The 14,391-nt window shown below is 33.2% G+C and overlaps 1 protein-coding gene across 1 annotated transcript; it reads right to left on the reverse strand.

The window, feature by feature from the left end:
* Positions 1-4,010: 4,010 nt before the first annotated feature.
* Positions 4,011-13,402, reverse strand: LOC134689696 (uncharacterized). Its single transcript, XM_063549662.1, has 9 exons — positions 13,318-13,402; positions 12,330-12,791; positions 11,914-12,113; positions 10,212-10,409; positions 9,217-9,292; positions 6,702-6,743; positions 5,462-5,974; positions 5,063-5,119; positions 4,011-4,097 (listed from the first exon to the last, which is right to left on the reverse strand). Exons 1-9 carry the CDS (start codon positions 13,400-13,402, stop codon positions 4,033-4,035), a joined length of 1,698 nt encoding a protein of 565 aa, XP_063405732.1. The 3' UTR covers positions 4,011-4,032.
* Between the last annotated feature and the right edge of the window lie 989 nt (positions 13,403-14,391).

The following is a 14,391-nucleotide window of genomic DNA, read 5'->3' on the forward strand; positions in this document are numbered from 1 at the left end:
TCTGCTACCCTTCTGGAGCAATTGAGATCACCCCCAGTTTTTGGTTTGGTTCGTGATGTTTGGTCTTTAGTTTTCTATGTTGTGTCTTGTCTTCTATGATTTGAATATCACTCTCGGATTTTTTTTGTCCTCTTTTATCTGAAGTATTTAGCCTTAATAATGACAAAAGAAGGTCAGAAAATTACTTAATATGCTATAAGTCATAAGAATGATTTGAGAGTGCATTTACCACGTTTACGGACATTTGACAACCGCTTTCTTCATTATTTTAACGAGTTAATTTACAAGTCCAGGAGCTTTTCTTTAGGAAATCTGAATGCAAGTACAAATACTACTCGTTTTGGTCGCGGTCCGCTGTTTCGCTAGCGAAAAACAAAACTTTGTCGTTTTTTAGCCATAATTTATATGAGTGGTGATGGTTTGAGTATTGCAAACACTATTATTTTTACAATAGCAACACTCATTTGCTTATCTGAGCATCTAACTGATACTTTATACCTGTAACACTCTTAAATAATTATAATCACACCAGACGTAAAGCTGAGATGAAATCGTCTTACTGTAATCTGTAATAAATTGTGTAGTATGTTTCCTGTCATAAATGCAACCTACCGAATTAGACCATTTACCGGATTTGTTATCTCATAAGCAACACGACGGGTGCCACACGTGGAGCAGGATCTGCTTACCCTTATGGAGCACCTGAAATCACCCCTAGTTTTAATGGTGTTCGTGTTGTTTATTCTTTAGTTTTCTATGTTGTGTCATGTTGTTTGTCTATTTGTCCTTTTCATTTCTAGCCATGGCGTTGTCAGTTTCTTTTCGATTTACGAGTTTAACTGTCCCTCTGGTATCTTTCGTCCATCTCTGTTATTGAAAAACGCGTGTTTTCAATTCTTAAACAGGCAGCGGACAATCATCCATTGAAACTTCTTCAATGGATTTATCTTTGGCCGGGTAAAAAGAAGTAACGGAAAAACCATCATTTCCCATAACCATAAAATGAGGTGTACTCGACCATTGTATGGAAATATTAAGCTAAATGCGCTAAGAACATACACTGTATGTGTCCTACGCGCTTTTCTGGATTAAATTTCATCGGGAATGTCATCACCAAATATTTTAAGGCTTAAAAAAAAAAGACCAGACAATATCATATAAAATATACATTGGATAAAACGGGAAAAAGCTGACAAAAAATCTTTGGACCCTTTTTTTAATTCAGTAATTAAGATAGTTGATGTACGTATTCAACATTTTAAAGAACATTTTACTATTAGCAATAACCACAATAAACCTATTTCTCGTATTAAACATAAACTAAAAGAACTAGCCAAGGAATTTGTTTTTGTCCCGGCCGATAAAGCTGCTAATAATATTATTATTGTTTGACGTAAATTTTACCCTGAGGTTCTGAAAAAGGAAATCACCAATTCACCAACATTCCAACTGACTCTATTTTCAGAAAACGAAATCTGTAACAAACATAAACTTTTAGCAACCGCTTTACAAGCAGAGCCAAATACAATGAAAGTCCCAAGCAGAGCCAAATACAATGAAAGTCCCAACTATGTATTGGCTTCCGAAGCTACACAAAACCCCTTACAAATATAGATTTATTTCGTCTTCTAGCCATTTTTCAACTACTACATTGTCTATTCTTCTTACCAGCACACTTGGTACAATTAAAAACCTTATGATAAATTGTTCAAATAAGGCCTTCGAAAATAGTGGAATAAATTACTTTTGGAGTGTCAAGAACTCGTTGGAAGTACTTGATAAATTGCATGCTAATATTGGTGATTTTGAATCTGTTCAAAGTATTGATTTTTCTACCCTGTATACCACATTGCCTCACATTCTCATTAAGAAAAAATTCACACACCTAATTAAATGGGCATTCAAAAAATCAGAATGTGAATATATATGTTCAAACTCTTTTAGGTCATTTTTTAGTAGCAATAAACAAAAAAAACTATGTCAATTGGACATACTTTGATACTATATATGCCCTTTAATTTTTACTAGATAACATTTTTGTTCGCTTTGGGGGTTCCGTATATCGTCAGATTATCGGAATTCCCATGGGGACTAACTGTTCACCACTTATTGCGGACCTCTTTTTGTATTGTTATGAGTTACAATTTATGACAAAAATAAGCAAAGACTCATCAAAACAACATCTGATAAACAAATTTAATATTACTTTTTGATATTTGGATGATATTTTGGCTCTCAATAATGACGACTTCAGTATGTATATTAATGAAATTTATCCTGCTGAACTTACTTTAAATAAAGCTAATACTAACATCGACCACTGCCCTTTCCTCGATCTTGATATCTATATCACTAACGGAAAGCTGAATACTAAAATTAATGATAAAAGGGATAATTTTTCATATCCTATCGTTAATTATCCGTTTTTAGATGGTGACGTTCCCTTGTCACCATCTTACGGTGTTTATATATCTCAACTTGTACGATTCGCTCGTGTATGTAACAATGTTTTAGATTTTAACGAGAGAAATTTATGTATTACTGAAAAATTATTACACCAGGGTTTTCGATATCACAAACTAGTCAAAAAGTTTACTAAATTTTATCATCGGTATAAAGACATCATTCGTAAATATAGCTCAACATGCAGACTTCTTATACGTTCAGGTATTTCACATCCAATTTTTTATGAAAATATTCTTTATAAAGCACAAAGGTGTCAGTATTCACCTCAGAAACTTACAAAATCTTTGAATAGAATTATTAAGAAGGGATATAATTACGATACTGTTGTCAAGTCATTAAAGATTGCATATTTTGATGTTAATATTGAGTCACTGATAAGGTTTTTGCGTCGGAACTAAACACATTTTTTCTACAAACAGTTGTTGGCATGACAGTTGTTATGTTCTTCGCATATATGTTATGATGGTATGATACTAAACCCCTAACGGGAAGGATTGTGCCTAATGTTCATATGATGAAATCATAATCGTTCAGTCAGTTTAATTGAAGTCTGGAGCTGGCATGTCAGTTAACTGCTAGTAGTCTGTTGTTATTTATGTATTATTGTCATTATGTTTATTTTCTTTGGTTACATCTTCTGACATCAGACTCGGACTTCTCTTGAACTGAATTTTAATGTGCGTATTGTTATGCGTTTACTTTTCTACATTGGTTAGAGGTATAGGGGGAGGGTTGAGATCTCACAAACATGTTTAACCCCGCCGCATTTTTGCGCCTGTCCCAAGTCAGCAGCTCCTGGCCTTTGTTAGACTTGTATTATTTTAATTTTAGTTTCTTGTGTACAATTTGGAAATTAGTATGGCGTTCATTATCACTATTATTATATACTAGTATATATTTGTTTAGGGGTCAGCTGAAGGACGCCTCCGGGTGCGGGTATTTCTCGCTACATTGAAGACCTGTTGGTGACCTTCTGCTGTTGTTTTTTTTATTTGGTCGGGTTTTTGTCTCTTTGACCATTCCTTTATTGAAGGACGAGAAATCACTAAGACGCGTGTGTGTATAAAGGCAACAGTAGTATAACGCATGTAACGAATAAAGGAGTGCCAATGAGAATACTATCGACCCAATTCAAATGAAGTGCAATTATAGGTAATTTAAGGCTAATCACGGCCTTCAACAATGAGAAAATATTGTACTGTATAGTCGGCTTTGAAAGGCTCTACATAGAAAATATCAAAACCCTCATTTGCAAAAAAAATCTTATGGCCTTATTCATAAGAAAACAATTTACGAAAAACTAATACGACTGACATAAACCAACCGAAATCACTCAACTAGAGGCTTTTGGCTTGGGACAAGCACATATACAATGTGGCGTAGTCAGACCAGTGGCATACATTGTGACGTAGTTACAATACTTTAAGCTGATTTGACACTGATACAATTGTAATCAGTATAAATGGGAAAATAAATAGATAATAAAAAGTTGACTTATATTTTATTTTGTGCTGCATCAATTGATAATGGCAGCAAACTTGTTTTTAAGACTTAAGACACTCGGTACTATATGGGTGCGTCACCTGGTGGATCCTTAACTTCATCTCCTTCTTTTTCCCTCGGGTTTTTAACTGTTTAAAACAAAACAAAATTGGATTATTTTAATCTTCAGCTACCGATATAGTTAAATAAGGTATAATACCAAATTATAATAACAGGTCAATACATTCAACAAAGTGTTCAAATAATCGGATAAAATATATCGCAAATATAAGTTTAAGTGTATAAGGGTATCATTTCCTTATTATTGTATTTTGATATTCGCATATCATCTTTAAAAAAAACTTATTGTGAGTTACACAAATACTATTAAGAATAATCAATTCGTTTGATCTACAGTTCAGGGTGTATTCAGCTCAAAATTTAAAGGACGTAAGTACTATCGTAATGAATCACAATGTTTCTACTTTTTTGTGATATATATTTCTCAACATTTTTTAGAATCGAGCGTCATTGATGGTTCCTCTGTAGACCAGATGCGCGTGTGTAGAGAAACCAGTACTTACAAATGGTCGATAACAGTACAGAAAAAGTTTGTGGTGAACAGTAAAGTAACGAAACCAGTCCTTAAGTAGTTGGATGTGAACAGTAAAGTAACAAAACCAGGACTTAAGAAATTGGTAGTGAACAGTAAAGTACAGAAAACAGTACTCAAGAAGTTGATAGTGAACAGTAAAGTAACCAAACCAGTCCTTAAAAGTTGATAGTGAACAGTAAAGTAACGAAACCAGTCCTTAAGTAGTTGGCAGTGAACAGTAAAGTACCGAAACCAGTACCTAAAAAGTTGGTGATGAACAGTAAAGTACTGAAACCAATCCTAAAGAAGTTGGCAATGAAAACCACGAAAAGCGGTATGAAAACACAATAGAAAAAAGGAATAAAATCAATATTGAATTGAAATTGACAAATAAAGCCCGTCAGCATTCGATTAAACTGGTTGAGAAATGATATTGTATTACGGTATATCAATTTGTTTAACTTATTTAGCGATAAGCAGGTGCTTTACTAGTAGCGAGAAGATTAATACGTATATTACCTCCTTCTCCATCTCCTCCTCTACCACCTCCTCGACCTCCTCCTCCATGGCCACCACCTGAACAAATAATTATGTACAATAAGAAGAAGTTGGCGTTTAAAATAAAATTATTTAGTACATAGGTATTTCTATTACTTTTTATAATCTTGATGAGTTACATTTTTTTTGACAGACAATATTTAAAAAATACGACGAAGGAGTTAAAGGATCTTAAATCTATCAAAGTGAAGTACTTCTTAAAACAACATCAGAAACTTGGAAGAAATAAAAAAAAATCATCAAATTCAAAAAAAAGATATATTGCGATTAATAATATAAAATTTGTATCAAAGTATTTATATAATCACACATTTGGAAGCATGTGCCTACACCACAAGAAATGTTTAAAATTTTAATTACCCCCTGATCCTGATGAACCAGGATCTCCTTTTGGACCAGTGGGTCCAGATGGACCTGTTTGTCCAGAATCTCCACGTTGTCCACTGTTTCCTTGATCTCCTTTGCTACCAGGTTTTCCTTTTTTTCCCTTTGGTCCTGCTAATCCCATATCTCCTTTTGGTCCGGGATGTCCAGTAGAACCAGACGGTCCTTCTGGCCCAATGTCTCCATCGATTCCATCGGCTCCAGTAGCTCCTATTTCACCTGGTTCTCCTTGAATACCATCCTCTCCGGGTGGTCCCTGTGATCCATTCTTTCCATTTTTACCAGGGGCTCCATCCATTCCCTTTTCTCCAGTTGATCCAACAGCCCCTTGTTCACCAGTTTTACCTTTTTCACCAGGATGTCCCATTTCACCTTTTCTTCCTGGAGACCCACTAAACCCTTGAGGTCCAACACGTCCGGTTTTTCCAGGGTCTCCTCTACCTCCTTTAGATCCAGGAGATCCAGCTCGGCCAGGATATCCTCTCATTCCTACAAGATGTCAAACATTAATGGAATGAAAACAGTAGCCCGGACTTAATAAATACCTGTTATTTGGATTACTTATTTGTTTATCTTTATTGACAGACATTTAAATACTTTTATTCAGACTCATTAAGAATTTTTAAGAAAACAAATATTGGTAATACATAAATGAACTAATGATTTAAAATTAGTCATTTAATTTTCTCTTATAGAACTTTACATTCAGAAATCTTAAAAACTAGCGATTCTTAAAATTAATATCACATGGAACTTTCTATACAAAACATATATTTACAGTCTATAAAATTGAGAATGGAAATGAAGAATGTGTCAAAGCGACAATAAACCGACTATATAGTAGACAACAGCCGAATGCCACCAATGGATCTTCAATGATGTGAGAAACTCCCGCACATTCATTTCTTGCACTGTGTGCTTGAATTATTTGTTAATATGGAATATGTTAATGAATTAATGTGTAAATTTTGTTGTTTTGGAGATGTTAATAAGTTGTAAAACCTGTGTCTGGTCCATTTTTCATTTTAAACAAAAAGATATTTTTTAACTAAACTGTGGATTGATTTATTTTCATGGCAAATATTTGTGTGTATTGATGAATATTTCGTGGATGTTTCGTAGTTTGCTTCACTTGATATAGAAAGACAAAAAAGTATATTAGTTTGACATTGTTGTTCCACGTGATACTTATCAATGAATCTATAGTACGTCTTACCTTCAACACCCTGTTTCCCAGGAGGACCAGGTACTCCGATTTCTGAAAATAGACAATTAAAAAAAAAATGTGTTGTTTTATTATTTAATGACATAATCATTTTATGCATCGCAATGAACACCTTCATGGACAGATTGATTTCTAATCTTTGTATCTTGTTTTCATTGAAGATAACTGTTGTAGGTTACGGTTGTTTTTTCAGAATCTTATTTTTCATGACTGCTTTTCTCTAGATGTACCATGAACATAACATCAATATATTAGCTAGATATTAGACATAGCTATCCAATAACAATATCTTGTTGAAGGCTTTTGAAAATAGTACCAGGAATTAATTAGATTTTTAAACGGTCAAAAGATTACTATATTAAGACTGCATGTATGTAAATTACTAAGGTTGTATAATGTCTCACCAACTACTTCATATGGTTCATCTATAAAAATAAAAAATAAACACAATTAAAGTTAATGACGAGATATTCTTGATTCCACGCAGTCATTCTTTTAATCATTTCTGTAAAAGGTTCCTCAAATGTTACTTTTGATGTTACTAAATTGAAATTGAAATGATCTACCAAAGTAGAATGAGCAACGGGTCTACGTGCAACACGGGGGGTGTTATATTTGGAGCAGAATCTCCTTACCCAGCAGCTGAGACCAACATAGTTTGTTTGGGGAGGGTGATTGCACAGTCTTCAGTTTTCTACATTTTGTTATGACTACTTTTATTTGTCTTTTTTGTTTCGTTTACTGTCAGGTGTATTTCTACAGGTATATATGTCAAAGAATCACATGATAACTTGTTAATAGGTATGTAAGTGACGAACGTCCAATCGGATGATAAGTCTCAATTTTGGACGCTCATTGAAAATGCGGGAAATTTTTAACAGAGCAATCATAAATACAATTTAGAATGGGAATTGGGAATTGAGAAAATGTAAAAGAGACATCAACCCGACCAAAAAGCACACAACAGCCGACGGCCACTAATAGGCCTTCAATGCAGCGAAAAATTCCCGTACCCGAATTAAGACTTGAAAAAGGTTCACCTACTAGGTGCAACAGTTTTTAATTTGCAAGAAGCATGGCGCCCTACGTATATAAGTAAACGTTCCCGTAATGACCTGATACTGCTCTATCAAACGGACGCCCAGTTTTGGCAAATTTGTTATTGCCGTCCAGACGGTGACAAGAAGTAACCATATTTTCCCTATTTGTTCTTTCTCTGGTATAACATGAATAACATCCCAGGTCCTTTGTTTTATCAGGGATGATCTGAGCCGGACCACCCGGACCACCCTACCAGATATGCCAAGGTTGTTTTGTTTGCTCTCCTTTGTTCTGTAACAATTTGGCGGGTATGTCAAATCAAATATATAACTTATAATTAATTATACGGAAAAGACTATCTATCAAAATTTACGGAGAAAAAATCCAGTGATTATGGTAGGATCGGTATAGGTATAAAGTGACGACCTAATGAGGGCCGATTTTTTATAAAGTGGCGATCAAATGAGGGTCGATTGGTCAGTGGGGCGAGTTTACATTGTTTCATATCTAATCATCGTGTTCGTGGGCCATAAATGGTATACATTATATAGTAATATATAAAGTATAGTATAATGGTTGTGTGCATGGCGTGTAAAACGTGATCATGGGATAACTATCACTGATTCGAAATCGACCATTGTTGTTTATTTGATAAATATAAAATGTTCATTATAATTGTTACTTTTTTAATAACATGAACAAAAATTAAATGCAATATACGAGCAATAACCGCGTATGAAGTGATTTACAAATAAAAAGAAACGAAAGTTCTATGATATAGATGTAAAACAAATCGTTTTGTTCTATGATATAAATTTAAACCTAATACATTGTAATAGTTTTCATAGTTTATGAATAATTCAATTTCAGTAAGCTAAAATGATTCGATTCATCTGCCATTCCTAACTCGTGATATGTTTGGTATATTCAATATAAAGTTAAGCAAAATATAATGTAAAACAACTATTAACATCGATTTTGTAAGCTAGAAAAACAATAAAACGTTAAAAACATATTGAAAAGACCCGTTAAAATCAAAATCAAAATATAACAGGCAGATAAATCTCTTTCATATAGCTATTCATTTTCCAAAAAACCTTTTTAAAGTTCCTCTTATAGGAAATTACTTGTATTAATGAATCAAACGTTAAAGGGTAACAATAGGCACTGGAAAAATTACATTTTTTTTTATCTAGTCTGGTTTTTTTTCCACAAATCGCTGTCAAAATAATGGAATTTAATGAGACTGTCATACAAATGAGAAACTACGCTAGCTATAGTCCACCATTTTCTATATACAGAAGAAAAAAATTAAATCACAAAAATACTGAACATAAAATCTCTGTATCAAGTCATACATATGTTTGATGTGTTTGAGTTTTTAATTTTTTTCATTGATTTTGGACTTTATCAGAGATCAGTATTTTGTATTTACACTTTTTTTTATGACAAAGAAAATATTTACCTTGTTTAACTTCTTGTCCAAGATCGACATATACGTAGTCTACGTCGTTAGTATATCTTTTCACACGATCTACAACCTGTTTTTTTAATGTAATATTTCATTTGTAAAGATAATTTATAAGTATACATCATATTTGTAAAAATCATTATAAATAAAAATCATTATAAATAAAAATCATTATAAGTAAAAATCATAGTTACACGGATGATTATAAATACAAGGCATATTTGACAATGTCATAATAAATATAAATCAAATTTGTAAATATAATTTAAGTATAACATTTACAAATCAATATTTCAATAAAGTACTATCATGAGTTCGCTGCTCCAGAAACTTATGTTTGTTGGATCATTTCCCTGTACATACCCAAAAATTGAAAATAATATCACTTCATTTGTTGAATTAAAAACGTTTAGAACGTTGTGATCGAATCAAAGCATGCAATTAATTGATCATAAATATTCTGTATCAACTTCATATGTTATACAAGATGGTCTTGCAGAATAGAGTCTTTTATTTGACTTTATGAATATTACTTTTACTGTTTAGTTTTTTTTTGTGAGGTCCATTTGACGGTATTATATTCTTATACAAGTAACAGGTTAAGCTAGCTATAAAACAAGGTTTAATTCACAATATTTTTCACACACAAAATGCCTGTACCAAATCAGGAATATGACAGTTGTTATCCATTCGTCTGATGTGTTTGAGCTTTTGATTTTGCTATTTGATTTATCAAATATGTTATTGTCTTATAAACTTTACAATTTGTGACCAACTCGACTTTTTGTTGTGAATTCTGTTCGGATTTTAGTATTTTTTCGACTTTACTTTTTATGTACCAGTTGTATTGATTTCACCGCAAATTAAAGTTTCCTTTGAATAAAAATGCAGTTAAAAGTTAAAAAAAGGAAAAGTGAAGAAATACTTGACAAGGGATAATGCAAATCATTTTGTTTAAAATAAACGTGATTAACTCATCAAAATCAAACCTCATCTTTATCTTGTGGTTCTGTAAGTTTGCCTGCAAAAACAACAATTTTGAACTTCAAAATTTGTCTATGCTGCTGTCTGAAAAAACTTTTACCATGTCTTATAGTAAGACATTTTAGATATGCTAAATAGTTATCATTTGTAAGCAATCGCCTCATCAGCCCATAATTCAGCACTTCTGATACACAAGTATGTGTCTGAGGTTATGAATAAAATCTTGAAATCTTGAATCTTGATAGTTCTGTGTTGACTTGAGCTTGAGCTATTATTGATATGCAGGGTTTCCGCTGGCGTTTTTTATAATTATGGCTATTAAAATTCGTCATAGGCGAAAGAATTGGCGAAAGAAATATATATAACAATTTTTTTTAGCCATCTTGTTTGTTTACTTTTTTCGGGTTTCTCTGACTTTACCGATCAGACAATATTTGGAATTCACCTTGAACGCGTTAAGATTTTGACAGAAAATCAATAATCAGTTGATTGCATTTATAGCTATCGACATCAAAGAACTAATTAATAAAGGTGTTGATTGTATGATATGACAAAATGATATGGTTAAATGGCTCGTGTCACATGTCTCAAAAGGGATTTATTTACCACTTTGCGACGCACGTGTGTGAAGCAAAATTTACGCTTCCTCTCCTTCTTTTGAAAAGAATATTATTGTTATGACGAAAAATGTTTAAAAGCTAGGAGGGTCTCTGATGTTAAACTTTATCATTAAACTTTCATATAGATCATTGATTTGAGTGGGTACTTCAAAGCCGTTTCAGTAACACAGGTGTTTCAAGCATATAGTTTGACTTATTTACGATGGTCTGGAAAAGAAAACTGTCGTTATGAAGAAATCTATTTAAAAGGTTGGCATGAGAGAAACCCTTCAATGTAATGACTACACCTTACACGGGGATCAATTCCAAGTAATAAGATTCTTCGTTTTGTTTAAAAAAAAAACACTTCTTATTTAGGAAGGGGGGGGTGGGGGTGCTGGAAAAAAAGAAAATTTTGAAGGAGAAATATATTTGGCAAAAAAAATAATAAAGTGGCGAAAAATATATTGTTTTGGCGAAAGAGGTGGCGAAAAAAATAATTGACCCAGGGGAAACCCTGTTGATATGTTCATAATCATAAATTAACTGTTTACAAAACTTTGAATTTTTTAATACTAAGGCTTTTCTACCTCAGGAAGAGATTACCTTAGCAAACTTTTGGGAGTTGTTGGTCTCTTGTTGAGAGGTGTCTAAGTGGCAATCATACCAAATCTACTTTTTGTATATATGATGATACATCGGTTTCACCTTAACAATAGCTGTACCTTTACAATTTCATATTTAACCATTTACAAGTTTTGAAGTTTCTATTCTTTGCGTTACATTTCAACTGCTGAGTAAAAAAACCGAAATTCCTTGCTTATTAATTAAAGGAAGAATAAAAAACAAATAAATATGTCCCAAATAAGTGATGCAGAAACTATTGTGTAAGCTACTAATTTTCTCCCCAACTTAACTAGTTGTGTTTTTTTTTAGTGAAGTAGAATATATAAGGCTACTGGTGCAGTGTAAGGAGACTAAAAGGAACTACCAAATTGAAAAAAAGATAAGGCTACTGGTGCAGTGTAAGGAGACTTAAGAAGAACTACCAATAAAGACAAGGCTACTGGTGCAGTGTAAGGAGACAAGGAGACTTAAGAAGAACTACCAATAAAGATAAGGCTACTGGTGCAGTGTAAGGAGACTTAAGAGGAACTACCAATAAAGATAAGGCTACTGGTGCAGTGTGAGGAGACTTAAGAGGAACTACCAATAAAGATAAGGCTACTGGTGCAGTGTGAGGAGACTTAAGAGGAACTACCAATAAAGATAAGGCTACTGGTGCAGTGTGAGGAGACTTAAGAAGAACTACCAATAAAGATAAGGATACTGGTGCAGTGTAAGGAGACAAGGAGACTTAAGAAGAACTACCAATAAAGATAAGGCTACTGGTGCAGTGTAAGGAGACTTAAGAGGAACTACCAATAAAGATAAGGCTACTGGTGCAGTGTGAGGAGACTTAAGAGGAACTACCAATAAAGATAAGGCTACTGGTGCAGTGTAAGGAGACTAAAAAGGAACTACCAAATTGAAAAAAAGATAAGGCTACTGGTGCAGTGTGAGGAGACTTAAGAGGATCTACAAATAAAGATAAGGCTACTGGTGCAGTGTGAGGAGACTTAAGAGGAACTACCAATAAAGATAAGGCTACTGGTGCAGTGTAAGGAGACTTAAGAGGAACTACCAATAAAGATAAGGATACTGGTGCAGTGTAAGGAGACTTAAGAGGAACTACCAATAAAGATAAGGATACTGGTGCAGTGTAAGGAGACTTAAGAGGAAATACCAATAAAGATAAGGCTACTGGTGCAGTGTAAGGAGACTTAAGAGGAACTACCAATAAAGATAAGGCTACTGGTGCAGTGTAAGGAGACTTAAGAGGAAATACCAATAAAAATAAGGCTACTGGTGCAGTGTAAGGAGACTTAAGAGGAACTACCAATAAAGATAAGGCTACTGGTGCAGTGTAAGGAGACTTAAGAGGAACTACCAATAAAGATATGCATAATGGTTAAATTTAGAATGAACAAGAGAAAGTTGAGTTATATGATTGCCAATAAAACTCTCCGCAAGAGCTCAAACCGCAAAGCAAGCTATAAAAGGCCCCGAAATCACAAAGGTAAAACAATTCTAACGAGAAACCAGCCTAATTAATATACAAAAAAAAACGAAAAATAAATATGTAACACAGCAATAAACGACAACCATTGTTATTAGAGGATCTATACATGGGACAGACACATTCAAAGAGAATGTGGCGGCTTTAAATATATTAGCGAAATCCCTGCACCGTCAAAATCAAGAATAAAATTGGGACAATTAAATTCCATGATCCAAAGACAGACCAGCATCATCAAGCCATAAAAAACAGATAAAAAACAACCAAAGAGACAACAGACTATAAAACACTGTAAATCAAAAACACAAAAACAAAATTTCAGAAATACTGAGCAGCACAATTTCAACGTTGACATATCAAAGTAAAAATTCATTTTCGAAAGTTAGAACTTACCGAGTATCTTTTGCGTAGATTTAGCATCAGTATGAAGAGCAACAAGTGCTGCTAGGCAAAACCAAAGACACATATACATTGACATCTTTTTCTGTGGTTGAAGTCTATGCAGAATACACCCAAAGTGATCCGTTTAAATACTTCTTTTAAGCATTACAATTCTTTTGTTGAAACATTTATCCTTTTGAAAAATAATCATTTTGAGGTCTTTAGCAACATGCCCTCTTTGTGTTTCTAACTATAAACACAATTTTTGACTTAACATTCATTTAAAAACATTTAATGAATTATAAATAGAATTGCAACATATAATATATAATGTTATAGCCTTGAAAAATGAAACCATGTCAATAAAAAAATGCAAAGGTACCACGTTTACAAATCAAAGGCATCAAAGAGCAAAGTATGCATTATGTTTTATTTTAATGTGGTTGAGTTGGTGAGTGGAATTTTATATGTTTAATACAGAAAGAATGTATGTGGGCCGTTTGAAAGCTTTCAAATGCAGTTTGATCTTGAATTAGCAGAGGGTCCAACATTCTATACTATTTTGTAAATATGTGTATTATCACAAAGGACTTGGATTGATGTAAATATGTGTATTATCACAAAGGACTTAGATTGATGATCAGAACTAACTACATTTTCCAACGTTAGGGTTAATGACTAAAATTGATAACCAGCCCTAAACGAGTGGAGTGGAAATTGTTTGTTAAACACAACGGGTATCACATTAGGAGAAAATATGATAACCCTTTGGGGTTCGTAATGCTAAGTATATATAGTTAAATTCTATCTTGTGTTTTCTATTCGATTGTTTATCTTTTGATGTTTTATTTCGTTTTTTTGCATTTTAGTATTTATTTACTTATGAGTTCAAACTTGTTTAATTTCAATATTCTTGTGGTATCTCGTTAAACCATCAGCAATTTATTTCGTTTCTATGAGACTTAGAAAAGAAGCCTGCTGATGATTAGTTAAACCATTCGCGCCTTTCGTCATAACCATTGTTTTCCTATTGGAACTTAAGAGCATCCAACAGCTTAGCCACAGTTGTATCATTTTTGTGCTGAC

The sequence above is a fragment of the Mytilus trossulus genome, chromosome 11 (assembly GCF_036588685.1).
Source record: "Mytilus trossulus isolate FHL-02 chromosome 11, PNRI_Mtr1.1.1.hap1, whole genome shotgun sequence".
Classification (NCBI taxonomy): Eukaryota; Metazoa; Mollusca; class Bivalvia; order Mytilida; family Mytilidae; genus Mytilus; species Mytilus trossulus.